The sequence below is a fragment of the Chamaea fasciata genome, unplaced genomic scaffold (assembly GCF_029207755.1).
Source record: "Chamaea fasciata isolate MVZ Bird 193981 ecotype frontalis unplaced genomic scaffold, bChaFas1.0.hap1 SCAF_3, whole genome shotgun sequence".
NCBI classification, from domain to species: domain Eukaryota; kingdom Metazoa; phylum Chordata; class Aves; order Passeriformes; family Sylviidae; genus Chamaea; species Chamaea fasciata.
The window spans coordinates 28,139,583-28,166,628 of NW_027094088.1; the positions used below are offsets into that span (position 1 = coordinate 28,139,583).

A 27,046-nucleotide genomic window follows, 5' to 3' on the forward strand; every position below is an offset into this window, starting at 1 on the left:
TTGTTTGTCTACTTACTCTATGAAAAGAGCCTACTAGCACTTAATGCGAGGCTCAGAACTACACCCCTAAGCAGCACAGAATCTGAAACTAGGAAAGCTAAAGCTTAAGGCCCGTCACCAGTGCCCTAAGGCAGAGCCAGAGTTCACAGGTAGTAAAGGGGGACTGATGTGCTGGGCGGTCACACTTCACAGATACTCAAAGGAAGAGCTGGGCTCATTCTGGGGAGAGGAACCTGGCAGAAACAGTAGGAGAGCACACCGGGAATGCCATGGAAGGCCAAAGTGAGTGGGCCAACAGCAGCTGCAACACCGAGGCTGTTCCCAGGCAGGGAGGGCCAAGCCTGGGAGCCATGGGGAAAAGATCCCTGGGCTTGGCTCCAAATTTGGGAGGAGACAAAGGCAGAGACAGGGAGGAGTCAAGGAAGATGAGGTTGCTGTGTAAGTCTGGCAAATGGAGAGAAGGAGCAGTCAAAGATCCAGCTGCACAGACACAAACTGCAGCTTGCCATGCCTCCTTGTCTGAGTGCTGCACATAAGCACCACAGGATGGGCAAGAACCTTCTTATCTCGACTCACTAATTAACAAATCCTCTACAAACTGTACAAATTTGCCCCAGAATTTATACTCTTTTCAATCAAACCTCAATATTTGGGGCGGTGGGACGGGCAAAGAAAAAAATGACAACCTAATGCCACGGGGAAGACAGTTGTTGAAGGCAGTTGCTGTCTTTTCCAGGTGAAGGCAAGTGAACACTGACTTTCTAAATATACTGGAATGTTGCGGTGTGAAAATTATTACTTTGCAACTTTACGTAGAATGGTTTGTTCCAGATTACCCCGTGTTCCAACCCCTTTGGTTTTTCCCTAGTTGTGGCTCCTGTCCATCTCCCTGCAACCCTGCCCAGACTCTGGTGGGGGGCTGGGGTGATTGGCAGAGCCTATGACTTCTCCGCCCTGTAGTGTGTATCAGATGCCCCTGTCTTTTTGTCCTGGTAACTCCCACCCCCCATGGTATTGGTCCTGGGCTAATCCCTGCCCCTCTCCACACCCCTGGTACTTAAGGTCAAGGAGAGCCCAGAGAAGTCATTTTTCACCTGGCCAGCTGGCAGCAATCAACCTATCTTGTCACCCACGTGAGAGTCTGCCTGTCTTCCACGCCGGAGCCACACTTCTACCTGAGGGCCAGGGCTCACACAGCAAGAAGGAACCGGAGCTGTACCAATTAATGCGTGTTCAGGACCGAGCTAGCCGTTGCAGCTCTGAACGCCCGCATTAATGGAAGGCTTCAAAATGCCTTGGGCTAGGTGTCACTCCGTCTGCTTCTGGATATTCTTCTTGGGTTCCAGGCAAATGGAGTCCTGTCTCACGGCATGTGGCATTCTTCCCTTTGTATTAATCAAGGTGGGCTGTGCTGAGAGCAATCATCCCACATCTGTACTTGCCCCTGCCAGCCTGGCATAAGCTTCTTCAAATATTTACTGAAGTAAATTTCAGGGGCTGCCCGCTCACTAAAGACACTGAGTCCAAGAGTGTCACTCAGGGTTGGGGATGGTCATTACCCTGCCCAGAGGGGAGACAAGCTTCGAGCTGCCCCATCATCCTGGCACAACCTTAGTGTGCAAAATTCTGCTGCCCATTAAGAAGTTCTCCCAGTTCTCTACAACTTTGGCCACAGACACGTCCTCACCTAAAACAGGGATATTTCCCACCACGTCAAACACCTTGGTGCATGTGAAGCCCTCTTCTGCGTGCCAAGAAGGGATTTCCACCCCCTTCTGTGTGTGCTCTGGCACCCATTGTGCGGCATGAGGGACACAAGGTTCTCCCTGTGCCTGTGTGCAAAAGCCTTCAAGCAGAGACTCGAGCCCCTCTACCTCACAACTTACGGGGGCCTCCACAACTCCTCTGTGGCCACCTCACACCGCTCGTGCTGCGCACACCTTCTCCACCCACTACCCACGACTTCACCGAATCTGCGGCAAATGCCACAGCAATAGAGAGGCTCAATTCCACGCTTATAATTTACACAGACTCTGCACATGGAATTATAACACTCCTCCCGTGGCTCCTTCCTGCTCTAAAGGTCCCAGGTGAACTCACCAGTAGCTGCTCTTCAGGACGGAGGCTCCAGCAGTACTGTCCTTAGGTCCCATCTGGGCTGCCAAAATGCTGAGGAATCTCCCCTGTGTGACCATTCCAGAGGCACAGGTGACTCCAACAAGCTGATGGGTGACCCGTTTGATTCCCTACCCACACCACTCTCAGCCAGTCAGAGCGGGTATCCGTACCCATTCAACCTCAGGATTCATTCCCCCAGCAGACTCGCAGATGTCACATTCCAGAAAGAGCCACCGGCTCCTGCTGCAGCACTCAGGGTCCGTTCAAATCCCTGGCCTGTGCCACAGCTCCCTGTGCCCTCTGTCATGCAAAGGGTGGCAGTCTCTAGTCCCAGACTCCCACCAGCCAGAGCTCAATCTGCAGCTGGCACTGCAGCTGCACAACCAGCTCCCTGCCCCAAATGGATTCCTCAGCAGCTGCTGGCCTCAGAGACTGCACAGCCTCATCCTGCAAGAAGAGGGGCCTAAAGAAAGCAGCAGAGAGCAGCCCTTCTTACAAGGGCAGGTCCTCAAAGGACAAGGGCAATGGCTTTACAGCGACAGAGGGTAGCTTCGTATGAGATACTGGGAAGAAATTCTTGACTGTCAGGCTGCAGACATACTGGCACGGGTTGCCCAGAGCAGCTGCGGATGCCTGTTTTTCATGTAGGCAAAGTCAGCACAGAAGACACAGACACCAACTTCAGGAATAAATGCAACTTACTGTAATTCAAAACCGCAAAGAATGGGAAAAGGATAAGCTAAGCAATGCATCTAATCGTTACTGTAAAAGACTGCCTACAGTGATGAAGGGAGACACATCACAAGTTACCCTAATCCTTGACCATCATGCAGGTCTGCCCATCAACGGGGGGGGAAGCCAGTGTCAGTCACAGTGAAGGACTGGAGAACCACTGCCAGCAACTGGGAAATCCTGCAGGTGCCTTCCCCTCCAGGCAATGAGGTTTCTGACTGGGCTGCGAGAGAGGCCCATCTTTATGCTGTTGAATAAACAAGCTACCAGAACTTCTAGTGCAGGATCATCTGGTTTTTTTCTCCTCTTGGGATGCTCCCCAGGCCTTGGAGGACTCCAGGAGGAACCAAGGAAGTTGTCTGTGATCCTACATCCCAAAAGAAGGCCAGATGTGGCCTTGTCCAGTTTCTGATTAGCGAAAGGCAAATCCACGTTTTGCCGATGAGCGGATCTCGACAACATTTGGTTGGAAGGTTCACGCAGAGGCCAACCTTTGATCAAGAGCTCTGGTTCCTGCCTCAGTCAGGTCCTGTTGATAAAGACTTTGTACTTCAATGTCCCATCCTCCCTCAAATTGTCCAACGACAGCTTCTGAGCCAGGCTCTGAGCAAACTTCTCCAGTACAAACTATCCATCCCTACCAATGGCAGGAAGTCGGAGCTATGTGATTTCCAAGGTCCCTTCCACCCCAAACCATTCCACGGCCCATGGATTCGGTGTTGCCCCTCCCCCAGTGGGCCCCGGTTGCACAGGCCCCCACAGCGCCCCAAACACGGAACCCAGCCCTCAGTGACATCAGCCCCGGGGCCGGGGCCACCACGGGCAGCGCGGCTGCTGCCGGGCACTGCGGCTGTGGCTGTGCTGCTGCACGGAGCCCTCAGTGCTTGCAGCTGACACGTGCCTCTGGCAGCCATGAATCGGCTCGGCCTCCTCGTCCTGCTGACCGTGGCCGCGCTGGCCCACGGCATACAGTACCCCTGCGGGTAAGTGGCCCCAGGCCCTGGGAGGGAGCCGTGGCAACACTTGGGGCCTTCCCTGGAGGGGACCCGCCTGTCCCCCGTGGCTGGGCCACAGCTTCCTACCCACCATGGGGAAGCCTCCGTTCCTTGGACAGACAAACATCCCATGGGCTTCCCTGGCCTGCTGGGCCTGCAAACGCTTGTGGGGAGGGCACAGGGCTGAGCTTCAGCCTGAGCCACAGCAGGCCACGCAGCAGCATGGAAATGACTTTCTGCTTGCAGAGGTTCCTGCGGCCTCCGCGCTCCGCAACCTGACTACTACCCCATGACTTATTCCACCGGCAACGAAGCTTACGACTTTGGCATGACACGCATTGTGGGTGGAGTAGGCGCTCTGGAAGCATCCTGGCCCTGGATCGTCAGCATCCAACATCCCCTTTCACCGAACCTGGGTCATTGGTGTGGAGGGTCCCTCATCACTGCAGATTGGGTCCTCACGGCGGCCCACTGCTTCGACAAGTTTGAGTAAGGCAGACCAGGGAATGGGGACACCCTCGCTACACCAGCAGGTGCCCTGTCAGCAGCCACCACCTGCTACTCCCGTCCCCTTTCCTCTCAGGCAGTCCAGCTGCCACACTGCTCAGGAGAAGCCTGGGCTTGTGCCAAGGCTTCCTAGCGGCCTCCAGCTCGACATTCCCCCAGCCTCATGTGTGTGAGGGCACTCACACCTGCCAGAGCACTGCTCCCTCTCTGCCTTGCCAAGCAGAAGAGAGGCAGCTGCTGGGCTGCTGTGGTACATGGCTCTGCTCCCTCTCAGCCCTCTCTCCATCTTCTTTCCAGTGACATCAGCATGCTGTATGTGGTGCTTGGAGCTACCAAGTTCACTCAGCCGGGCCCTGGGGCCGTAGTTCGCAACGTGAAGCAGGTGGTGGTTCACCCCTACTACAAGCGTGCCGACTTCAGCTACGACATTGCCCTGCTGCAACTGGACGGTTCTGTCCAGTGCAGCGCCTACATCCAGCTGGCCTGTCTGGCTGACCCCGCCCTAGAAGTCTCAAAGCTCAACAACTGCTGGATCGCTGGCTGGGGTTCCACCACTGCAAGATGTGAGTTCCAGCTAAGTGCAGTGGGGAGAGGGTTTGGGCTTCCTCACAGCAGAGTCCAAAGCCAGGCTGAAGGACGTAGCCCGGTGCAGAGATGGGCCTGGCCTGCTCCCCAAAGGCGGGAAGCAGGGACACCGTGCCCTAGCGCCTCTGCGGAGGGAAAGCCGTGCCCAAGGGACAGGGATTCCCCTCAGACGGGGAAGGAGAACTGACATGGGGGTGCTGAGGGCTTATTGCTTTCTCTGCTCACAGCTCAAGGTTCACGTGGTCGCCTGCAGGAGGCCAAGGTCCAGCTCATCAATTCCCAGCTCTGCAACAGCAGTGACTGGTATGCAGGGAAAGTCCACCCCTACAACTTGTGTGCTGGTTACCCACAGGGCGCCATCGACGCCTGCCAGGTATGAATGTGTCACGAGCCTCTCAGCCCCCAGCAGCACCAGCAGCCCTGGCAGCGCTGCCCAAACACAGCCCAGGGTCTGCTTTGCCCCGGCCAGTTCTCCCGGTCACCCTCCCAGCCCCAGCTCCCCCCCAGCTGCTGGGAGGGGGGGGGGGGGGGGCTTCCTACACACTCCCCATCCACTCCTACTTGCCCAGTGCCCCCCTTGTGCCAGAAAGCCCAGAAAGCCCAGCTAGCGCTCTCGGCAGCGCAGAGATCCGGGTGCCAAACATCCATGCTCTGCACATCCAGGACTCCTGCCTTGTGCAGAGAGGACACAGAGAGCCCTACCCTACAGGACCCCAAGCCATTCACAGCCAAGGCTCTGGAGGCTCCAGCCTCTGAGGAGAGCCTTCCTCTGCCTGGAATACAGTTCTGGCAGGGGCTGTGAGAGAAGAGGAGACAGCCCCGGTGCTGGCAGGGGCCACTCAACACCACCTTAATCCTCTCTGCTCTATTGCAGGGCGACAGTGGTGGTCCTCTCATGTGCAAGGACAACACCGCCGAGTACTGGTGGGTTGTCGGCATAACCAGCTGGGGAGAAGGCTGCGCCAGACCAAAGCAGCCTGGAATCTACATCTCCACTCGGCACTTCTATCACTGGATTGACTACAACATGCGTGCATACCACACCGCTGAAAGTGCTTCCTGAGCAGCAGGACAGGCAGGATCCAGGGCAGGCTGCAGTGCACCACAGCCCTTTCCTGCTGGGGCAATGCCTGCTGATCCAAAGGCAGCCTCAGTGTCAAAACCCTGCTCTGTCCCACCCACATTTCTCTCCGGTGTGCAGGCAAACACTGGAGTTGATCTAATTGTTGAAATAAAGCTAGCTTTGTTCACAGGGAACCATCTTTTCGGTGTAATTCCAATTCCTGGGAAGGGCAACAAGTGCCACCTTCGGCACCTGCAGAATGAGCCTGAGGCACAAAGGGACAGAGTGGCTCCAGAGAGCACCAGTGTGCCTGGTCAGAGAGGAGAGTGCCCTGAGCCACCATGGGCTGGAGGAACCCGGTACACCAAGCCTAGGAAGGGGATAGGACAAAAGCAGACACCTTGGGGACAGTGCTCAAATGCCCGTGGGCTGATGATTTAGGGCCTGGTGTAGGCTTGGGCAAAGAGAACAGACCAGAGACAGTCCCAAGCATGACAAGGGAAGCTCCTGCCTCCTGAGTGGACTGCCAGTGATGGCTTGGGAGGGCTGACCTGAAACAGAGATTGGACAGAGATAAAAAAGGAAGTAGGTATTTCTTGAAAGGCCTCCAGAATCCACCTTGGCCAGGACAGGAGCCTGATCAGGGCTATCCACAAGTTGGACAAATAATGGCCACAAAATGGCTGCCGGGTCACAAGATCTTAAGTTTTTATTAAGTTTTGGTCCATTTGCATATTGGGGTTTAATTGTCCAATTGCAGCTTCGGGTTGTGGGGTCTCATCCTTCTTGTTTTCTCTCTTCAGTCCGCTGTTGTTTATGCTGTTGGCCTGAAAATTGTCCTTGGTCCTCAGCAGGAAAAGGATTTGTTTGTCTACTTACTCTATGAAAAGAGCCTACTAGCACTTAATGCGAGGCTCAGAACTACACCCCTAAGCAGCACAGAATCTGAAACTAGGAAAGCTAAAGCTTAAGGCCCGTCACCAGTGCCCTAAGGCAGGGCCAGAGTTCACAGGTAGTAAAGGGGGACTGATGTGCTGGGCGGTCACACTTCACAGATACTCAAAGGAAGAGCTGGGCTCATTCTGGGGAGAGGAACCTGGCAGAAACAGTAGGAGAGCACACCGGGAATGCCATGGAAGGCCAAAGTGAGTGGGCCAACAGCAGCTGCAACACCGAGGCTGTTCACAGGCAGGGAGGGCCAAGCCTGGGAGCCATGGGAAAAAGATCCCTGGGCTTGGCTCCAAATTTGGGAGGAGACAAAGGCAGAGACAGGGAGGAGTCAAGGAAGATGAGGTTGCTGTGTAAGTCTGGCAAATGGAGAGAAGGAGCAGTCAAAGATCCAGCTGCACAGACACAAACTGCAGCTTGCCGTGCTTCCTTGTCTGAGTGCTGCACATAAGCACCACAGGATGGGCAAGAACCTTCTTATCTCGACTCACTAATTAACAAATCCTCTACAAACTGTACAAATTTGCCCCAGAATTTATACTCTTTTCAATCAAAGCTCAATATTTGGGGCGGTGGGACGGGCAAAGAAAAAAATGACAGCCTAATGCCACGGGGAAGACAGTTGTTGAAGGCAGTTGCTGTCTTTTCCAGGTGAAGGCAAGTGAACACTGACTTTCTAAATATACTGGAATGTTGCGGTGTGAAAATTATGACTTTGCAACTTTACGTAGAATGGTTTGTTCCAGATTACCCCGTGTTCCAACCCCTTTGGTTTTTCCCTAGTTGTGGCTCCTGTCCATCTCCCTGCAACCCTGCCCAGACTCTGGTGGGGGGCTGGGGTGATTGGCAGAGCCTATGACTTCTCCGCCCTGTAGCGTGTATCAGATGCCCTGCGTACTGTCTTTTTGTCCTGGTAACTCCCACCCCCCATGGTATTGGTCCTGGGCTAATCCCTGCCCCTCTCCACACCCCTGGTACTTAAGGTCAAGGAGAGCCCAGAGAAGTCATTTTTCACCTGGCCAGCTGGCAGCAATCAACCTATCTTGTCACCCACGTGAGAGTCTGCCTGTCTTCCACGCCGGAGCCACACTTCTACCTGAGGGCCAGGGCTCACACAGCAAGAAGGAACCGGAGCTGTACCAATTAATGCGTGTTCAGGACCGAGCTAGCCGTTGCAGCTCTGAACGCCCGCATTAATGGAAGGCTTCAAAATGCCTTGGGCTAGGTGTCACTCCGTCTGCTTCTGGATATTCTTCTTGGGTTCCAGGCAAATGGAGTCCTGTCTCACGGCATGTGGCATTCTTCCCTTTGTATTAATCAAGGTGGGCTGTGCTGAGAGCAATCATCCCACATCTGTACTTGCCCCTGCCAGCCTGGCATAAGCTTCTTCAAATATTTACTGAAGTAAATTTCAGGGGCTGCCCGCTCACTAAAGACACTGAGTCCAAGAGTGTCACTCAGGGTTGGGGATGGTCATTACCCTGCCCAGAGGGGAGACAAGCTTCGAGCTGCCCCATCATCCTGGCACAACCTTAGTGTGCAAAATTCTGCTGCCCATTAAGAAGTTCTCCCAGTTCTCTACAACTTTGGCCACAGACACGTCCTCACCTAAAACAGGGATATTTCCCACCACGTCAAACACCTTGGTGCATGTGAAGCCCTCTTCTGCGTGCCAAGAAGGGATTTCCACCCCCTTCTGTGTGTGCTCTGGCACCCATTGTGCGGCATGAGGGACACAAGGTTCTCCCTGTGCCTGTGTGCAAAAGCCTTCAAGCAGAGACTCGAGCCCCTCTACCTCACAACTTACGGGGGCCTCCACAACTCCTCTGTGGCCACCTCACACCGCTCGTGCTGCGCACACCTTCTCCACCCACTACCCACGACTTCACCGAATCTGCGGCAAATGCCACAGCAATAGAGAGGCTCAATTCCACGCTTATAATTTACACAGACTCTGCACATGGAATTATAACACTCCTCCCGTGGCTCCTTCCTGCTCTAAAGGTCCCAGGTGAACTCACCAGTAGCTGCTCTTCAGGACGGAGGCTCCAGCAGTACTGTCCTTAGGTCCCATCTGGGCTGCCAAAATGCTGAGGAATCTCCCCTGTGTGACCATTCCAGAGGCACAGGTGACTCCAACAAGCTGATGGGTGACCCGTTTGATTCCCTACCCACACCACTCTCAGCCAGTCAGAGCGGGTATCCGTACCCATTCAACCTCAGGATTCATTCCCCCAGCAGACTCGCAGATGTCACATTCCAGAAAGAGCCACCGGCTCCTGCTGCAGCACTCAGGGTCCGTTCAAATCCCTGGCCTGTGCCACAGCTCCCTGTGCCCTCTGTCATGCAAAGGGTGGCAGTCTCTGGTCCCAGACTCCCACCAGCCAGAGCTCAATCTGCAGCTGGCACTGCAGCTGCACAACCAGCTCCCTGCCCCAAATGGATTCCTCAGCAGCTGCTGGCCTCAGAGACTGCACAGCCTCATCCTGCAAGAAGAGGGGCCTAAAGAAAGCAGCAGAGAGCAGCCCTTCTTACAAGGGCAGGTCCTCAAAGGACAAGGGCAATGGCTTTACAGCGACAGAGGGTAGCTTCGTATGAGATACTGGGAAGAAATTCTTGACTGTCAGGCTGCAGACATACTGGCACGGGTTGCCCAGAGCAGCTGCGGATGCCTGTTTTTCATGTAGGCAAAGTCAGCACAGAAGACACAGACACCAACTTCAGGAATAAATGCAACTTACTGTAATTCAAAACCGCAAAGAATGGGAGAAGGATAAGCTAAGCAATGCATCTAATCGTTACTGTAAAAGACTGCCTACAGTGATGAAGGGAGACACATCACAAGTTACCCTAATCCTTGACCATCATGCAGGTCTGCCCATCAACGGGGGGGGAAGCCAGTGTCAGTCACAGTGAAGGACTGGAGAACCACTGCCAGCAACTGGGAAATCCTGCAGGTGCCTTCCCCTCCAGGCAATGAGGTTTCTGACTGGGCTGCGAGAGAGGCCCATCTTTATGCTGTTGAATAAACAAGCTACCAGAACTTCTAGTGCAGGATCATCTGGTTTTTTTCTCCTCTTGGGATGCTCCCCAGGCCTTGGAGGACTCCAGGAGGAACCAAGGAAGTTGTCTGTGATCCTACATCCCAAAAGAAGGCCAGATGTGGCCTTGTCCAGTTTCTGATTAGCGAAAGGCAAATCCACGTTTTGCCGATGAGCGGATCTCGACAACATTTGGTTGGAAGGTTCACGCAGAGGCCAACCTTTGATCAAGAGCTCTGGTTCCTGCCTCAGTCAGGTCCTGTTGGTAAAGACTTTGTACTTCAATGTCCCATCCTCCCTCAAATTGTCCAACGACAGCTTCTGAGCCAGGCTCTGAGCAAACTTCTCCAGTACAAACTATCCATCCCTACCAATGGCAGGAAGTCGGAGCTATGTGATTTCCAAGGTCCCTTCCACCCCAAACCATTCCACGGCCCATGGATTCGGTGTTGCCCCTCCCCCAGTGGGCCCCGGTTGCACAGGCCCCCACAGCGCCCCAAACACGGAACCCAGCCCTCAGTGACATCAGCCCCGGGGCCGGGGCCACCACGGGCAGCGCGGCTGCTGCCGGGCACTGCGGCTGTGGCTGTGCTGCTGCACGGAGCCCTCAGTGCTTGCAGCTGACACGTGCCTCTGGCAGCCATGAATCGGCTCGGCCTCCTCGTCCTGCTGACCGTGGCCACGCTGGCCCACGGCATACAGTACCCCTGCGGGTAAGTGGCCCCAGGCCCTGGGAGGGAGCCGTGGCAACACTTGGGGCCTTCCCTGGAGGGGACCCGCCTGTCCCCCGTGGCTGGGCCACAGCTTCCTACCCACCATGGGGAAGCCTCCGTTCCTTGGACAGACAAACATCCCATGGGCTTCCCTGGCCTGCTGGGCCTGCAAACGCTTGTGGGGAGGGCACAGGGCTGAGCTTCAGCCTGAGCCACAGCAGGCCACGCAGCAGCATGGAAATGACTTTCTGCTTGCAGAGGTTCCTGCGGCCTCCGCGCTCCGCAACCTGACTACTACCCCATGACTTATTCCACCGGCAACGAAGCTTACGACTTCGGCATGACACGCATTGTGGGTGGAGTAGGCGCTCTGGAAGCATCCTGGCCCTGGATCGTCAGCATCCAACATCCCCTTTCACCGAACCTGGGTCATTGGTGTGGAGGGTCCCTCATCACTGCAGATTGGGTCCTCACGGCGGCCCACTGCTTCGACAAGTTTGAGTAAGGCAGACCAGGGAATGGGGACACCCTCGCTACACCAGCAGGTGCCCTGTCAGCAGCCACCACCTGCTACTCCCGTCCCCTTTCCTCTCAGGCAGTCCAGCTGCCACACTGCTCAGGAGAAGCCTGGGCTTGTGCCAAGGCTTCCTAGCGGCCTCCAGCTCGACATTCCCCCAGCCTCATGTGTGTGAGGGCACTCACACCTGCCAGAGCACTGCTCCCTCTCTGCCTTGCCAAGCAGAAGAGAGGCAGCTGCTGGGCTGCTGTGGTACATGGCTCTGCTCCCTCTCAGCCCTCTCTCCATCTTCTTTCCAGTGACATCAGCATGCTGTATGTGGTGCTTGGAGCTACCAAGTTCACTCAGCCGGGCCCTGGGGCCGTAGTTCGCAACGTGAAGCAGGTGGTGGTTCACCCCTACTACAAGCGTGCCGACTTCAGCTACGACATTGCCCTGCTGCAACTGGACGGTTCTGTCCAGTGCAGCGCCTACATCCAGCTGGCCTGTCTGGCTGACCCCGCCCTAGAAGTCTCAAAGCTCAACAACTGCTGGATCGCTGGCTGGGGTTCCACCACTGCAAGATGTGAGTTCCAGCTAAGTGCAGTGGGGAGAGGGTTTGGGCTTCCTCACAGCAGAGTCCAAAGCCAGGCTGAAGGACGTAGCCCGGTGCAGAGATGGGCCTGGCCTGCTCCCCAAAGGCGGGAAGCAGGGACACCGTGCCCTAGCGCCTCTGCGGAGGGAAAGCTGTGCCCAAGGGACAGGGATTCCCCTCAGACGGGGAAGGAGAACTGACATGGGGGTGCTGAGGGCTTATTGCTTTCTCTGCTCACAGCTCAAGGTTCACGTGGTCGCCTGCAGGAGGCCAAGGTCCAGCTCATCAATTCCCAGCTCTGCAACAGCAGTGACTGGTATGCAGGGAAAGTCCACCCCTACAACTTGTGTGCTGGTTACCCACAGGGCGCCATCGACGCCTGCCAGGTATGAATGTGTCACGAGCCTCTCAGCCCCCAGCAGCACCAGCAGCCCTGGCAGCGCTGCCCAAACACAGCCCAGGGTCTGCTTTGCCCCGGCCAGTTCTCCCGGTCACCCTCCCAGCCCCAGCTCCCCCCCAGCTGCTGGGGGGGGGGGGGGGGGGGCTTCCTACACACTCCCCATCCACTCCTACTTGCCCAGTGCCCCCCTTGTGCCAGAAAGCCCAGAAAGCCCAGCTAGCGCTCTCGGCAGCGCAGAGATCCGGGTGCCAAACATCCATGCTCTGCACATCCAGGACTCCTGCCTTGTGCAGAGAGGACACAGAGAGCCCTACCCTACAGGACCCCAAGCCATTCACAGCCAAGGCTCTGGAGGCTCCAGCCTCTGAGGAGAGCCTTCCTCTGCCTGGAATACAGTTCTGGCAGGGGCTGTGAGAGAAGAGGAGACAGCCCCGGTGCTGGCAGGGGCCACTCAACACCACCTTAATCCTCTCTGCTCTATTGCAGGGCGACAGTGGTGGTCCTCTCATGTGCAAGGACAACACCGCCGAGTACTGGTGGGTTGTCGGCATAACCAGCTGGGGAGAAGGCTGCGCCAGACCAAAGCAGCCTGGAATCTACATCTCCACTCGGCACTTCTATCACTGGATTGACTACAACATGCGTGCATACCACACCGCTGAAAGTGCTTCCTGAGCAGCAGGACAGGCAGGATCCAGGGCAGGCTGCAGTGCACCACAGCCCTTTCCTGCTGGGGCAATGCCTGCTGATCCAAAGGCAGCCTCAGTGTCAAAACCCTGCTCTGTCCCACCCACATTTCTCTCCGGTGTGCAGGCAAACACTGGAGTTGATCTAATTGTTGAAATAAAGCTAGCTTTGTTCACAGGGAACCATCTTTTCGGTGTAATTCCAATTCCTGGGAAGGGCAACAAGTGCCACCTTCGGCACCTGCAGAATGAGCCTGAGGCACAAAGGGACAGAGTGGCTCCAGAGAGCACCAGTGTGCCTGGTCAGAGAGGAGAGTGCCCTGAGCCACCATGGGCTGGAGGAACCCGGTACACCAAGCCTAGGAAGGGGATAGGACAAAAGCAGACACCTTGGGGACAGTGCTCAAATGCCCGTGGGCTGATGATTTAGGGCCTGGTGTAGGCTTGGGCAAAGAGAACAGACCAGAGACAGTCCCAAGCATGACAAGGGAAGCTCCTGCCTCCTGAGTGGACTGCCAGTGATGGCTTGGGAGGGCTGACCTGAAACAGAGATTGGACAGAGATAAAAAAGGAAGTAGGTATTTCTTGAAAGGCCTCCAGAATCCACCTTGGCCAGGACAGGAGCCTGATCAGGGCTATCCACAAGTTGGACAAATAATGGCCACAAAATGGCTGCCGGGTCACAAGATCTTAAGTTTTTATTAAGTTTTGGTCCATTTGCATATTGGGGTTTAATTGTCCAATTGCAGCTTCGGGTTGTGGGGTCTCATCCTTCTTGTTTTCTCTCTTCAGTCCGCTGTTGTTTATGCTGTTGGCCTGAAAGTTGTCCTTGGTCCTCAGCAGGAAAAGGATTTGTTTGTCTACTTACTCTATGAAAAGAGCCTACTAGCACTTAATGCGAGGCTCAGAACTACACCCCTAAGCAGCACAGAATCTGAAACTAGGAAAGCTAAAGCTTAAGGCCCGTCACCAGTGCCCTAAGGCAGAGCCAGAGTTCACAGGTAGTAAAGGGGGACTGATGTGCTGGGCGGTCACACTTCACAGATACTCAAAGGAAGAGCTGGGCTCATTCTGGGGAGAGGAACCTGGCAGAAACAGTAGGAGAGCACACCGGGAATGCCATGGAAGGCCAAAGTGAGTGGGCCAACAGCAGCTGCAACACCGAGGCTGTTCACAGGCAGGGAGGGCCAAGCCTGGGAGCCATGGGGAAAAGATCCCTGGGCTTGGCTCCAAATTTGGGAGGAGACAAAGGCAGAGACAGGGAGGAGTCAAGGAAGATGAGGTTGCTGTGTAAGTCTGGCAAACGGAGAGAAGGAGCAGTCAAAGATCCAGCTGCACAGACACAAACTGCAGCTTGCCGTGCTTCCTTGTCTGAGTGCTGCACATAAGCACCACAGGATGGGCAAGAACCTTCTTATCTCGACTCACTAATTAACAAATCCTCTACAAACTGTACAAATTTGCCCCAGAATTTATACTCTTTTCAATCAAAGCTCAATATTTGGGGCGGTGGGACGGGCAAAGAAAAAAATGACAGCCTAATGCCACGGGGAAGACAGTTGTTGAAGGCAGTTGCTGTCTTTTCCAGGTGAAGGCAAGTGAACACTGACTTTCTAAATATACTGGAATGTTGCGGTGTGAAAATTATTACTTTGCAACTTTACGTAGAATGGTTTGTTCCAGATTACCCCGTGTTCCAACCCCTTTGGTTTTTCCCTAGTTGTGGCTCCTGTCCATCTCCCTGCAACCCTGCCCAGACTCTGGTGGGGGGCTGGGGTGATTGGCAGAGCCTATGACTTCTCCGCCCTGTAGCGTGTATCAGATGCCCTGCGTACTGTCTTTTTGTCCTGGTAACTCCCACCCCCCATGGTATTGGTCCTGGGCTAATCCCTGCCCCTCTCCACACCCCTGGTACTTAAGGTCAAGGAGAGCCCAGAGAAGTCATTTTTCACCTGGCCAGCTGGCAGCAATCAACCTATCTTGTCACCCACGTGAGAGTCTGCCTGTCTTCCACGCCGGAGCCACACTTCTACCTGAGGGCCAGGGCTCACACAGCAAGAAGGAACCGGAGCTGTACCAATTAATGCGTGTTCAGGACCGAGCTAGCCGTTGCAGCTCTGAACGCCCGCATTAATGGAAGGCTTCAAAATGCCTTGGGCTAGGTGTCACTCCGTCTGCTTCTGGATATTCTTCTTGGGTTCCAGGCAAATGGAGTCCTGTCTCACGGCATGTGGCATTCTTCCCTTTGTATTAATCAAGGTGGGCTGTGCTGAGAGCAATCATCCCACATCTGTACTTGCCCCTGCCAGCCTGGCATAAGCTTCTTCAAATATTTACTGAAGTAAATTTCAGGGGCTGCCCGCTCACTAAAGACACTGAGTCCAAGAGTGTCACTCAGGGTTGGGGATGGTCATTACCCTGCCCAGAGGGGAGACAAGCTTCGAGCTGCCCCATCATCCTGGCACAACCTTAGTGTGCAAAATTCTGCTGCCCATTAAGAAGTTCTCCCAGTTCTCTACAACTTTGGCCACAGACACGTCCTCACCTAAAACAGGGATATTTCCCACCACGTCAAACACCTTGGTGCATGTGAAGCCCTCTTCTGCGTGCCAAGAAGGGATTTCCACCCCCTTCTGTGTGTGCTCTGGCACCCATTGTGCGGCATGAGGGACACAAGGTTGTCCCTGTGCCTGTCTGCAAAAGCCTTCAAGCAGAGACTCGAGCCCCTCTACCTCACAACTTACGGGGGCCTCCACAACTCCTCTGTGGCCACCTCACACCGCTCGTGCTGCGCACACCTTCTCCACCCACTACCCACGACTTCACCGAATCTGCGGCAAATGCCACAGCAATAGAGAGGCTCAATTCCACGCTTATAATTTACACAGACTCTGCACATGGAATTATAACACTCCTCCCGTGGCTCCTTCCTGCTCTAAAGGTCCCAGGTGAACTCACCAGTAGCTGCTCTTCAGGACGGAGGCTCCAGCAGTACTGTCCTTAGGTCCCATCTGGGCTGCCAAAATGCTGAGGAATCTCCCCTGTGTGACCATTCCAGAGGCACAGGTGACTCCAACAAGCTGATGGGTGACCCGTTTGATTCCCTACCCACACCACTCTCAGCCAGTCAGAGCGGGTATCCGTACCCATTCAACCTCAGGATTCATTCCCCCAGCAGACTCGCAGATGTCACATTCCAGAAAGAGCCACCGGCTCCTGCTGCAGCACTCAGGGTCCGTTCAAATCCCTGGCCTGTGCCACAGCTCCCTGTGCCCTCTGTCATGCAAAGGGTGGCAGTCTCTGGTCCCAGACTCCCACCAGCCAGAGCTCAATCTGCAGCTGGCACTGCAGCTGCACAACCAGCTCCCTGCCCCAAATGGATTCCTCAGCAGCTGCTGGCCTCAGAGACTGCACAGCCTCATCCTGCAAGAAGAGGGGCCTAAAGAAAGCAGCAGAGAGCAGCCCTTCTTACAAGGGCAGGTCCTCAAAGGACAAGGGCAATGGCTTTACAGCGACAGAGGGTAGCTTCGTATGAGATACTGGGAAGAAATTCTTGACTGTCAGGCTGCAGACATACTGGCACGGGTTGCCCAGAGCAGCTGCGGATGCCTGTTTTTCATGTAGGCAAAGTCAGCACAGAAGACACAGACACCAACTTCAGGAATAAATGCAACTTACTGTAATTCAAAACCGCAAAGAATGGGAAAAGGATAAGCTAAGCAATGCATCTAATCGTTACTGTAAAAGACTGCCTACAGTGATGAAGGGAGACACATCACAAGTTACCCTAATCCTTGACCATCATGCAGGTCTGCCCATCAACGGGGGGGGAAGCCAGTGTCAGTCACAGTGAAGGACTGGAGAACCACTGCCAGCAACTGGGAAATCCTGCAGGTGCCTTCCCCTCCAGGCAATGAGGTTTCTGACTGGGCTGCGAGAGAGGCCCATCTTTATGCTGTTGAATAAACAAGCTACCAGAACTTCTAGTGCAGGATCATCTGGTTTTTTTCTCCTCTTGGGATGCTCCCCAGGCCTTGGAGGACTCCAGGAGGAACCAAGGAAGTTGTCTGTGATCCTACATCCCAAAAGAAGGCCAGATGTGGCCTTGTCCAGTTTCTGATTAGCGAAAGGCAAATCCACGTTTTGCCGATGAGCGGATCTCGACAACATTTGGTTGGAAGGTTCACGCAGAGGCCAACCTTTGATCAAGAGCTCTGGTTCCTGCCTCAGTCAGGTCCTGTTGGTAAAGACTTTGTACTTCAATGTCCCATCCTCCCTCAAATTGTCCAACGACAGCTTCTGAGCCAGGCTCTGAGCAAACTTCTCCAGTACAAACTATCCATCCCTACCAATGGCAGGAAGTCGGAGCTATGTGATTTCCAAGGTCCCTTCCACCCCAAACCATTCCACGGCCCATGGATTCGGTGTTGCCCCTCCCCCAGTGGGCCCCGGTTGCACAGGCCCCCACAGCGCCCCAAACACGGAACCCAGCCCTCAGTGACATCAGCCCCGGGGCCGGGGCCACCACGGGCAGCGCGGCTGCTGCCGGGCACTGCGGCTGTGGCTGTGCTGCTGCACGGAGCCCTCAGTGCTTGCAGCTGACACGTGCCTCTGGCAGCCATGAATCGGCTCGGCCTCCTCGTCCTGCTGACCGTGGCCGCGCTGGCCCACGGCATACAGTACCCCTGCGGGTAAGTGGCCCCAGGCCCTGGGAGGGAGCCGTGGCAACACTTGGGGCCTTCCCTGGAGGGGACCCGCCTGTCCCCCGTGGCTGGGCCACAGCTTCCTACCCACCATGGGGAAGCCTCCGTTCCTTGGACAGACAAACATCCCATGGGCTTCCCTGGCCTGCTGGGCCTGCAAACGCTTGTGGGGAGGGCACAGGGCTGAGCTTCAGCCTGAGCCACAGCAGGCCACGCAGCAGCATGGAAATGACTTTCTGCTTGCAGAGGTTCCTGCGGCCTCCGCGCTCCGCAACCTGACTACTACCCCATGACTTATTCCACCGGCAACGAAGCTTACGACTTCGGCATGACACGCATTGTGGGTGGAGTAGGCGCTCTGGAAGCATCCTGGCCCTGGATCGTCAGCATCCAACATCCCCTTTCACCGAACCTGGGTCATTGGTGTGGAGGGTCCCTCATCACTGCAGATTGGGTCCTCACGGCGGCCCACTGCTTCGACAAGTTTGAGTAAGGCAGACCAGGGAATGGGGACACCCTCGCTACACCAGCAGGTGCCCTGTCAGCAGCCACCACCTGCTACTCCCGTCCCCTTTCCTCTCAGGCAGTCCAGCTGCCACACTGCTCAGGAGAAGCCTGGGCTTGTGCCAAGGCTTCCTAGCGGCCTCCAGCTCGACATTCCCCCAGCCTCATGTGTGTGAGGGCACTCACACCTGCCAGAGCACTGCTCCCTCTCTGCCTTGCCAAGCAGAAGAGAGGCAGCTGCTGGGCTGCTGTGGTACATGGCTCTGCTCCCTCTCAGCCCTCTCTCCATCTTCTTTCCAGTAACATCAGCATGCTGTATGTGGTGCTTGGAGCTACCAAGTTCACTCAGCCGGGCCCTGGGGCCGTAGTTCGCAACGTGAAGCAGGTGGTGGTTCACCCCTACTACAAGCGTGCCGACTTCAGCTACGACATTGCCCTGCTGCAACTGGACGGTTCTGTCCAGTGCAGCGCCTACATCCAGCTGGCCTGTCTGGCTGACCCCGCCCTAGAAGTCTCAAAGCTCAACAACTGCTGGATCGCTGGCTGGGGTTCCACCACTGCAAGATGTGAGTTCCAGCTAAGTGCAGTGGGGAGAGGGTTTGGGCTTCCTCACAGCAGAGTCCAAAGCCAGGCTGAAGGACGTAGCCCGGTGCAGAGATGGGCCTGGCCTGCTCCCCAAAGGCGGGAAGCAGGGACACCGTGCCCTAGCGCCTCTGCGGAGGGAAAGCCGTGCCCAAGGGACAGGGATTCCCCTCAGACGGGGAAGGAGAACTGACATGGGGGTGCTGAGGGCTTATTGCTTTCTCTGCTCACAGCTCAAGGTTCACGTGGTCGCCTGCAGGAGGCCAAGGTCCAGCTCATCAATTCCCAGCTCTGCAACAGCAGTGACTGGTATGCAGGGAAAGTCCACCCCTACAACTTGTGTGCTGGTTACCCACAGGGCGCCATCGACGCCTGCCAGGTATGAATGTGTCACGAGCCTCTCAGCCCCCAGCAGCACCAGCAGCCCTGGCAGCGCTGCCCAAACACAGCCCAGGGTCTGCTTTGCCCCGGCCAGTTCTCCCGGTCACCCTCCCAGCCCCAGCTCCCCCCCAGCTGCTGGGGCGGGGGGGGGGGGGGGCTTCCTACACACTCCCCATCCACTCCTACTTGCCCAGTGCCCCCCTTGTGCCAGAAAGCCCAGAAAGCCCAGCTAGCGCTCTCGGCAGCGCAGAGATCCGGGTGCCAAACATCCATGCTCTGCACATCCAGGACTCCTGCCTTGTGCAGAGAGGACACAGAGAGCCCTACCCTACAGGACCCCAAGCCATTCACAGCCAAGGCTCTGGAGGCTCCAGCCTCTGAGGAGAGCCTTCCTCTGCCTGGAATACAGTTCTGGCAGGGGCTGTGAGAGAAGAGGAGACAGCCCCGGTGCTGGCAGGGGCCACTCAACACCACCTTAATCCTCTCTGCTCTATTGCAGGGCGACAGTGGTGGTCCTCTCATGTGCAAGGACAGCACCGCCGAGTACTGGTGGGTTGTCGGCATAACCAGCTGGGGAGAAGGCTGCGCCAGACCAAAGCAGCCTGGAATCTACATCTCCACTCGGCACTTCTATCACTGGATTGACTACAACATGCGTGCATACCACACCGCTGAAAGTGCTTCCTGAGCAGCAGGACAGGCAGGATCCAGGGCAGGCTGCAGTGCACCACAGCCCTTTCCTGCTGGGGCAATGCCTGCTGATCCAAAGGCAGCCTCAGTGTCAAAACCCTGCTCTGTCCCGCCCACATTTCTCTCCGGTGTGCAGGCAAACACTGGAGTTGATCTAATTGTTGAAATAAAGCTAGCTTTGTTCACAGGGAACCATCTTTTCGGTGTAATTCCAATTCCTGGGAAGGGCAACAAGTGCCACCTTCGGCACCTGCAGAATGAGCCTGAGGCACAAAGGGACAGAGTGGCTCCAGAGAGCACCAGTGTGCCTGGTCAGAGAGGAGAGTGCCCTGAGCCACCATGGGCTGGAGGAACCCGGTACACCAAGCCTAGGAAGGGGATAGGACAAAAGCAGACACCTTGGGGACAGTGCTCAAATGCCCATGGGCTGATGATTTAGGGCCTGGTGTAGGCTTGGGCAAAGAGAACAGACCAGAGACAGTCCCAAGCATGACAAGGGAAGCTCCTGCCTCCTGAGTGGACTGCCAGTGATGGCTTGGGAGGGCTGACCTGAAACAGAGATTGGACAGAGATAAAAAAGGAAGTAGGTATTTCTTGAAAGGCCTCCAGAATCCACCTTGGCCAGGACAGGAGCCTGATCAGGGCTATCCACAAGTTGGACAAATAATGGCCACAAAATGGCTGCCGGGTCACAAGATCTTAAGTTTTTATTAAGTTTTGGTCCATTTGCATATTGGGGTTTAATTGTCCAATTGCAGCTTCGGGTTGTGGGGTCTCATCCTTCTTGTTTTCTCTCTTCAGTCCGCTGTTGTTTATGCTGTTGGCCTGAAAGTTGTCCTTGGTCCTCAGCAGGAAAAGGATTTGTTTGTCTACTTACTCTATGAAAAGAGCCTACTAGCACTTAATGCGAGGCTCAGAACTACACCCCTAAGCAGCACAGAATCTGAAACTAGGAAAGCTAAAGCTTAAGGCCCGTCACCAGTGCCCTAAGGCAGAGCCAGAGTTCACAGGTAGTAAAGGGGGACTGATGTGCTGGGCGGTCACACTTCACAGATACTCAAAGGAAGAGCTGGGCTCATTCTGGGGAGAGGAACCTGGCAGAAACAGTAGGAGAGCACACCGGGAATGCCATGGAAGGCCAAAGTGAGTGGGCCAACAGCAGCTGCAACACCGAGGCTGTTCACAGGCAGGGAGGGCCAAGCCTGGGAGCCATGGGGAAAAGATCCCTGGGCTTGGCTCCAAATTTGGGAGGAGACAAAGGCAGAGACAGGGAGGAGTCAAGGAAGATGAGGTTGCTGTGTAAGTCTGGCAAACGGAGAGAAGGAGCAGTCAAAGATCCAGCTGCACAGACACAAACTGCAGCTTGCCGTGCTTCCTTGTCTGAGTGCTGCACATAAGCACCACAGGATGGGCAAGAACCTTCTTATCTCGACTCACTAATTAACAAATCCTCTACAAACTGTACAAATTTGCCCCAGAATTTATACTCTTTTCAATCAAAGCTCAATATTTGGGGCGGTGGGACGGGCAAAGAAAAAAATGACAGCCTAATGCCACGGGGAAGACAGTTGTTGAAGGCAGTTGCTGTCTTTTCCAGGTGAAGGCAAGTGAACACTGACTTTCTAAATATACTGGAATGTTGCGGTGTGAAAATTATTACTTTGCAACTTTACGTAGAATGGTTTGTTCCAGATTACCCCGTGTTCCAACCCCTTTGGTTTTTCCCTAGTTGTGGCTCCTGTCCATCTCCCTGCAACCCTGCCCAGACTCTGGTGGGGGGCTGGGGTGATTGGCAGAGCCTATGACTTCTCCGCCCTGTAGCGTGTATCAGATGCCCTGCGTACTGTCTTTTTGTCCTGGTAACTCCCACCCCCCATGGTATTGGTCCTGGGCTAATCCCTGCCCCTCTCCACACCCCTGGTACTTAAGGTCAAGGAGAGCCCAGAGAAGTCATTTTTCACCTGGCCAGCTGGCAGCAATCAACCTATCTTGTCACCCACGTGAGAGTCTGCCTGTCTTCCACGCCGGAGCCACACTTCTACCTGAGGGCCAGGGCTCACACAGCAAGAAGGAACCGGAGCTGTACCAATTAATGCGTGTTCAGGACCGAGCTAGCCGTTGCAGCTCTGAACGCCCGCATTAATGGAAGGCTTCAAAATGCCTTGGGCTAGGTGTCACTCCGTCTGCTTCTGGATATTCTTCTTGGGTTCCAGGCAAATGGAGTCCTGTCTCACGGCATGTGGCATTCTTCCCTTTGTATTAATCAAGGTGGGCTGTGCTGAGAGCAATCATCCCACATCTGTACTTGCCCCTGCCAGCCTGGCATAAGCTTCTTCAAATATTTACTGAAGTAAATTTCAGGGGCTGCCCGCTCACTAAAGACACTGAGTCCAAGAGTGTCACTCAGGGTTGGGGATGGTCATTACCCTGCCCAGAGGGGAGACAAGCTTCGAGCTGCCCCATCATCCTGGCACAACCTTAGTGTGCAAAATTCTGCTGCCCATTAAGAAGTTCTCCCAGTTCTCTACAACTTTGGCCACAGACACGTCCTCACCTAAAACAGGGATATTTCCCACCACGTCAAACACCTTGGTGCATGTGAAGCCCTCTTCTGCGTGCCAAGAAGGGATTTCCACCCCCTTCTGTGTGTGCTCTGGCACCCATTGTGCGGCATGAGGGACACAAGGTTCTCCCTGTGCCTGTCTGCAAAAGCCTTCAAGCAGAGACTCGAGCCCCTCTACCTCACAACTTACGGGGGCCTCCACAACTCCTCTGTGGCCACCTCACACCGCTCATGCTGCGCACACCTTCTCCACCCACTACCCACGACTTCACCGAATCTGCGGCAAATGCCACAGCAATAGAGAGGCTCAATTCCACGCTTATAATTTACACAGACTCTGCACATGGAATTATAACACTCCTCCCGTGGCTCCTTCCTGCTCTAAAGGTCCCAGGTGAACTCACCAGTAGCTGCTCTTCAGGACGGAGGCTCCAGCAGTACTGTCCTTAGGTCCCATCTGGGCTGCCAAAATGCTGAGGAATCTCCCCTGTGTGACCATTCCAGAGGCACAGGTGACTCCAACAAGCTGATGGGTGACCCGTTTGATTCCCTACCCACACCACTCTCAGCCAGTCAGAGCGGGTATCCGTACCCATTCAACCTCAGGATTCATTCCCCCAGCAGACTCGCAGATGTCACATTCCAGAAAGAGCCACCGGCTCCTGCTGCAGCACTCAGGGTCCGTTCAAATCCCTGGCCTGTGCCACAGCTCCCTGTGCCCTCTGTCATGCAAAGGGTGGCAGTCTCTGGTCCCAGACTCCCACCAGCCAGAGCTCAATCTGCAGCTGGCACTGCAGCTGCACAACCAGCTCCCTGCCCCAAATGGATTCCTCAGCAGCTGCTGGCCTCAGAGACTGCACAGCCTCATCCTGCAAGAAGAGGGGCCTAAAGAAAGCAGCAGAGAGCAGCCCTTCTTACAAGGGCAGGTCCTCAAAGGACAAGGGCAATGGCTTTACAGCGACAGAGGGTAGCTTCGTATGAGATACTGGGAAGAAATTCTTGACTGTCAGGCTGCAGACATACTGGCACGGGTTGCCCAGAGCAGCTGCGGATGCCTGTTTTTCATGTAGGCAAAGTCAGCACAGAAGACACAGACACCAACTTCAGGAATAAATGCAACTTACTGTAATTCAAAACCGCAAAGAATGGGAAAAGGATAAGCTAAGCAATGCATCTAATCGTTACTGTAAAAGACTGCCTACAGTGATGAAGGGAGACACATCACAAGTTACCCTAATCCTTGACCATCATGCAGGTCTGCCCATCAACGGGGGGGGAAGCCAGTGTCAGTCACAGTGAAGGACTGGAGAACCACTGCCAGCAACTGGGAAATCCTGCAGGTGCCTTCCCCTCCAGGCAATGAGGTTTCTGACTGGGCTGCGAGAGAGGCCCATCTTTATGCTGTTGAATAAACAAGCTACCAGAACTTCTAGTGCAGGATCATCTGGTTTTTTCTCCTCTTGGGATGCTCCCCAGGCCTTGGAGGACTCGAGGAGGAACCAAGGAAGTTGTCTGTGATCCTACATCCCAAAAGAAGGCCAGATGTGGCCTTGTCCAGTTTCTGATTAGCGAAAGGCAAATCCACGTTTTGCCGATGAGCGGATCTCGACAACATTTGGTTGGAAGGTTCACGCAGAGGCCAACCTTTGATCAAGAGCTCTGGTTCCTGCCTCAGTCAGGTCCTGTTGGTAAAGACTTTGTACTTCAATGTCCCATCCTCCCTCAAATTGTCCAACGACAGCTTCTGAGCCAGGCTCTGAGCAAACTTCTCCAGTACAAACTATCCATCCCTACCAATGGCAGGAAGTCGGAGCTATGTGATTTCCAAGGTCCCTTCCACCCCAAACCATTCCACGGCCCATGGATTCGGTGTTGCCCCTCCCCCAGTGGGCCCCGGTTGCACAGGCCCCCACAGCGCCCCAAACACGGAACCCAGCCCTCAGTGACATCAGCCCCGGGGCCGGGGCCACCACGGGCAGCGCGGCTGCTGCCGGGCACTGCGGCTGTGGCTGTGCTGCTGCACGGAGCCCTCAGTGCTTGCAGCTGACACGTGCCTCTGGCAGCCATGAATCGGCTCGGCCTCCTCGTCCTGCTGACCGTGGCCGCGCTGGCCCACGGCATACAGTACCCCTGCGGGTAAGTGGCCCCAGGCCCTGGGAGGGAGCCGTGGCAACACTTGGGGCCTTCCCTGGAGGGGACCCGCCTGTCCCCCGTGGCTGGGCCACAGCTTCCTACCCACCATGGGGAAGCCTCCGTTCCTTGGACAGACAAACATCCCATGGGCTTCCCTGGCCTGCTGGGCCTGCAAACGCTTGTGGGGAGGGCACAGGGCTGAGCTTCAGCCTGAGCCACAGCAGGCCACGCAGCAGCATGGAAATGACTTTCTGCTTGCAGAGGTTCCTGCGGCCTCCGCGCTCCGCAACCTGACTACTACCCCATGACTTATTCCACCGGCAACGAAGCTTACGACTTCGGCATGACACGCATTGTGGGTGGAGTAGGCGCTCTGGAAGCATCCTGGCCCTGGATCGTCAGCATCCAACATCCCCTTTCACCGAACCTGGGTCATTGGTGTGGAGGGTCCCTCATCACTGCAGATTGGGTCCTCACGGCGGCCCACTGCTTCGACAAGTTTGAGTAAGGCAGACCAGGGAATGGGGACACCCTCGCTACACCAGCAGGTGCCCTGTCAGCAGCCACCACCTGCTACTCCCGTCCCCTTTCCTCTCAGGCAGTCCAGCTGCCACACTGCTCAGGAGAAGCCTGGGCTTGTGCCAAGGCTTCCTAGCGGCCTCCAGCTCGACATTCCCCCAGCCTCATGTGTGTGAGGGCACTCACACCTGCCAGAGCACTGCTCCCTCTCTGCCTTGCCAAGCAGAAGAGAGGCAGCTGCTGGGCTGCTGTGGTACATGGCTCTGCTCCCTCTCAGCCCTCTCTCCATCTTCTTTCCAGTGACATCAGCATGCTGTATGTGGTGCTTGGAGCTACCAAGTTCACTCAGCCGGGCCCTGGGGCCGTAGTTCGCAACGTGAAGCAGGTGGTGGTTCACCCCTACTACAAGCGTGCCGACTTCAGCTACGACATTGCCCTGCTGCAACTGGACGGTTCTGTCCAGTGCAGCGCCTACATCCAGCTGGCCTGTCTGGCTGACCCCGCCCTAGAAGTCTCAAAGCTCAACAACTGCTGGATCGCTGGCTGGGGTTCCACCACTGCAAGATGTGAGTTCCAGCTAAGTGCAGTGGGGAGAGGGTTTGGGCTTCCTCACAGCAGAGTCCAAAGCCAGGCTGAAGGACGTAGCCCGGTGCAGAGATGGGCCTGGCCTGCTCCCCAAAGGCGGGAAGCAGGGACACCGTGCCCTAGCGCCTCTGCGGAGGGAAAGCCGTGCCCAAGGGACAGGGATTCCCCTCAGACGGGGAAGGAGAACTGACATGGGGGTGCTGAGGGCTTATTGCTTTCTCTGCTCACAGCTCAAGGTTCACGTGGTCGCCTGCAGGAGGCCAAGGTCCAGCTCATCAATTCCCAGCTCTGCAACAGCAGTGACTGGTATGCAGGGAAAGTCCACCCCTACAACTTGTGTGCTGGTTACCCACAGGGCGCCATCGACGCCTGCCAGGTATGAATGTGTCACGAGCCTCTCAGCCCCCAGCAGCACCAGCAGCCCTGGCAGCGCTGCCCAAACACAGCCCAGGGTCTGCTTTGCCCCGGCCAGTTCTCCCGGTCACCCTCCCAGCCCCAGCTCCCCCCCAGCTGCTGGGGCGGGGGGGGGGGGGGGCTTCCTACACACTCCCCATCCACTCCTACTTGCCCAGTGCCCCCCTTGTGCCAGAAAGCCCAGAAAGCCCAGCTAGCGCTCTCGGCAGCGCAGAGATCCGGGTGCCAAACATCCATGCTCTGCACATCCAGGACTCCTGCCTTGTGCAGAGAGGACACAGAGAGCCCTACCCTACAGGACCCCAAGCCATTCACAGCCAAGGCTCTGGAGGCTCCAGCCTCTGAGGAGAGCCTTCCTCTGCCTGGAATACAGTTCTGGCAGGGGCTGTGAGAGAAGAGGAGACAGCCCCGGTGCTGGCAGGGGCCACTCAACACCACCTTAATCCTCTCTGCTCTGTTGCAGGGCGACAGTGGTGGTCCTCTCATGTGCAAGGACAACACCGCCGAGTACTGGTGGGTTGTCGGCATAACCAGCTGGGGAGAAGGCTGTGCCAGACCAAAGCAGCCTGGAATCTACATCTCCACTCGGCACTTCTATCACTGGATTGACTACAACATGCGTGCATACCACACCGCTGAAAGTGCTTCCTGAGCAGCAGGACAGGCAGGATCCAGGGCAGGCTGCAGTGCACCACAGCCCTTTCCTGCTGGGGCAATGCCTGCTGATCCAAAGGCAGCCTCAGTGTCAAAACCCTGCTCTGTCCCGCCCACATTTCTCTCCGGTGTGCAGGCAAACACTGGAGTTGATCTAATTGTTGAAATAAAGCTAGCTTTGTTCACAGGGAACCATCTTTTCGGTGTAATTCCAATTCCTGGGAAGGGCAACAAGTGCCACCTTCGGCACCTGCAGAATGAGCCTGAGGCACAAAGGGACAGAGTGGCTCCAGAGAGCACCAGTGTGCCTGGTCAGAGAGGAGAGTGCCCTGAGCCACCATGGGCTGGAGGAACCCGGTACACCAAGCCTAGGAAGGGGATAGGACAAAAGCAGACACCTTGGGGACAGTGCTCAAATGCCCGTGGGCTGATGATTTAG

General features: G+C 55.7%; 1 protein-coding gene and 1 pseudogene across 1 annotated transcript; both read left to right on the forward strand.

Moving 5' to 3' along the window:
- Positions 1–4,134: 4,134 nt before the first annotated feature.
- LOC136287498 (acrosin-like) lies at positions 4,135–12,868 on the forward strand (annotated as a pseudogene).
- A 5,003-nt stretch (positions 12,869–17,871) lies between these two features.
- Positions 17,872–26,605, forward strand: LOC136287499 (acrosin-like). The gene is made up of 4 exons (XM_066180286.1): positions 17,872–18,071; positions 18,387–18,652; positions 18,902–19,047; positions 26,417–26,605. The coding sequence occupies exons 1-4, from the start codon at positions 17,872–17,874 to the stop codon at positions 26,603–26,605; spliced, it is 801 nt and encodes a 266-aa protein (XP_066036383.1).
- The last annotated feature ends 441 nt before the right edge of the window (positions 26,606–27,046 follow it).

Bases quoted from the DNA above. Each gene is read 5' to 3' on its own strand.
- LOC136287499 (XM_066180286.1), top strand. From the start codon at position 17,872: ATGACTTATTCCACCGGCAACGAAGCTTACGACTTCGGCATGACACGC. The intron at 18,072-18,386 runs GTAAGGCAGACC...TCTTCTTTCCAG, and splicing joins CACTGCTTCGACAAGTTTGA to TAACATCAGCATGCTGTATG. The intron at 19,048-26,416 runs GTATGAATGTGT...GCTCTGTTGCAG, and splicing joins GCGCCATCGACGCCTGCCAG to GGCGACAGTGGTGGTCCTCT.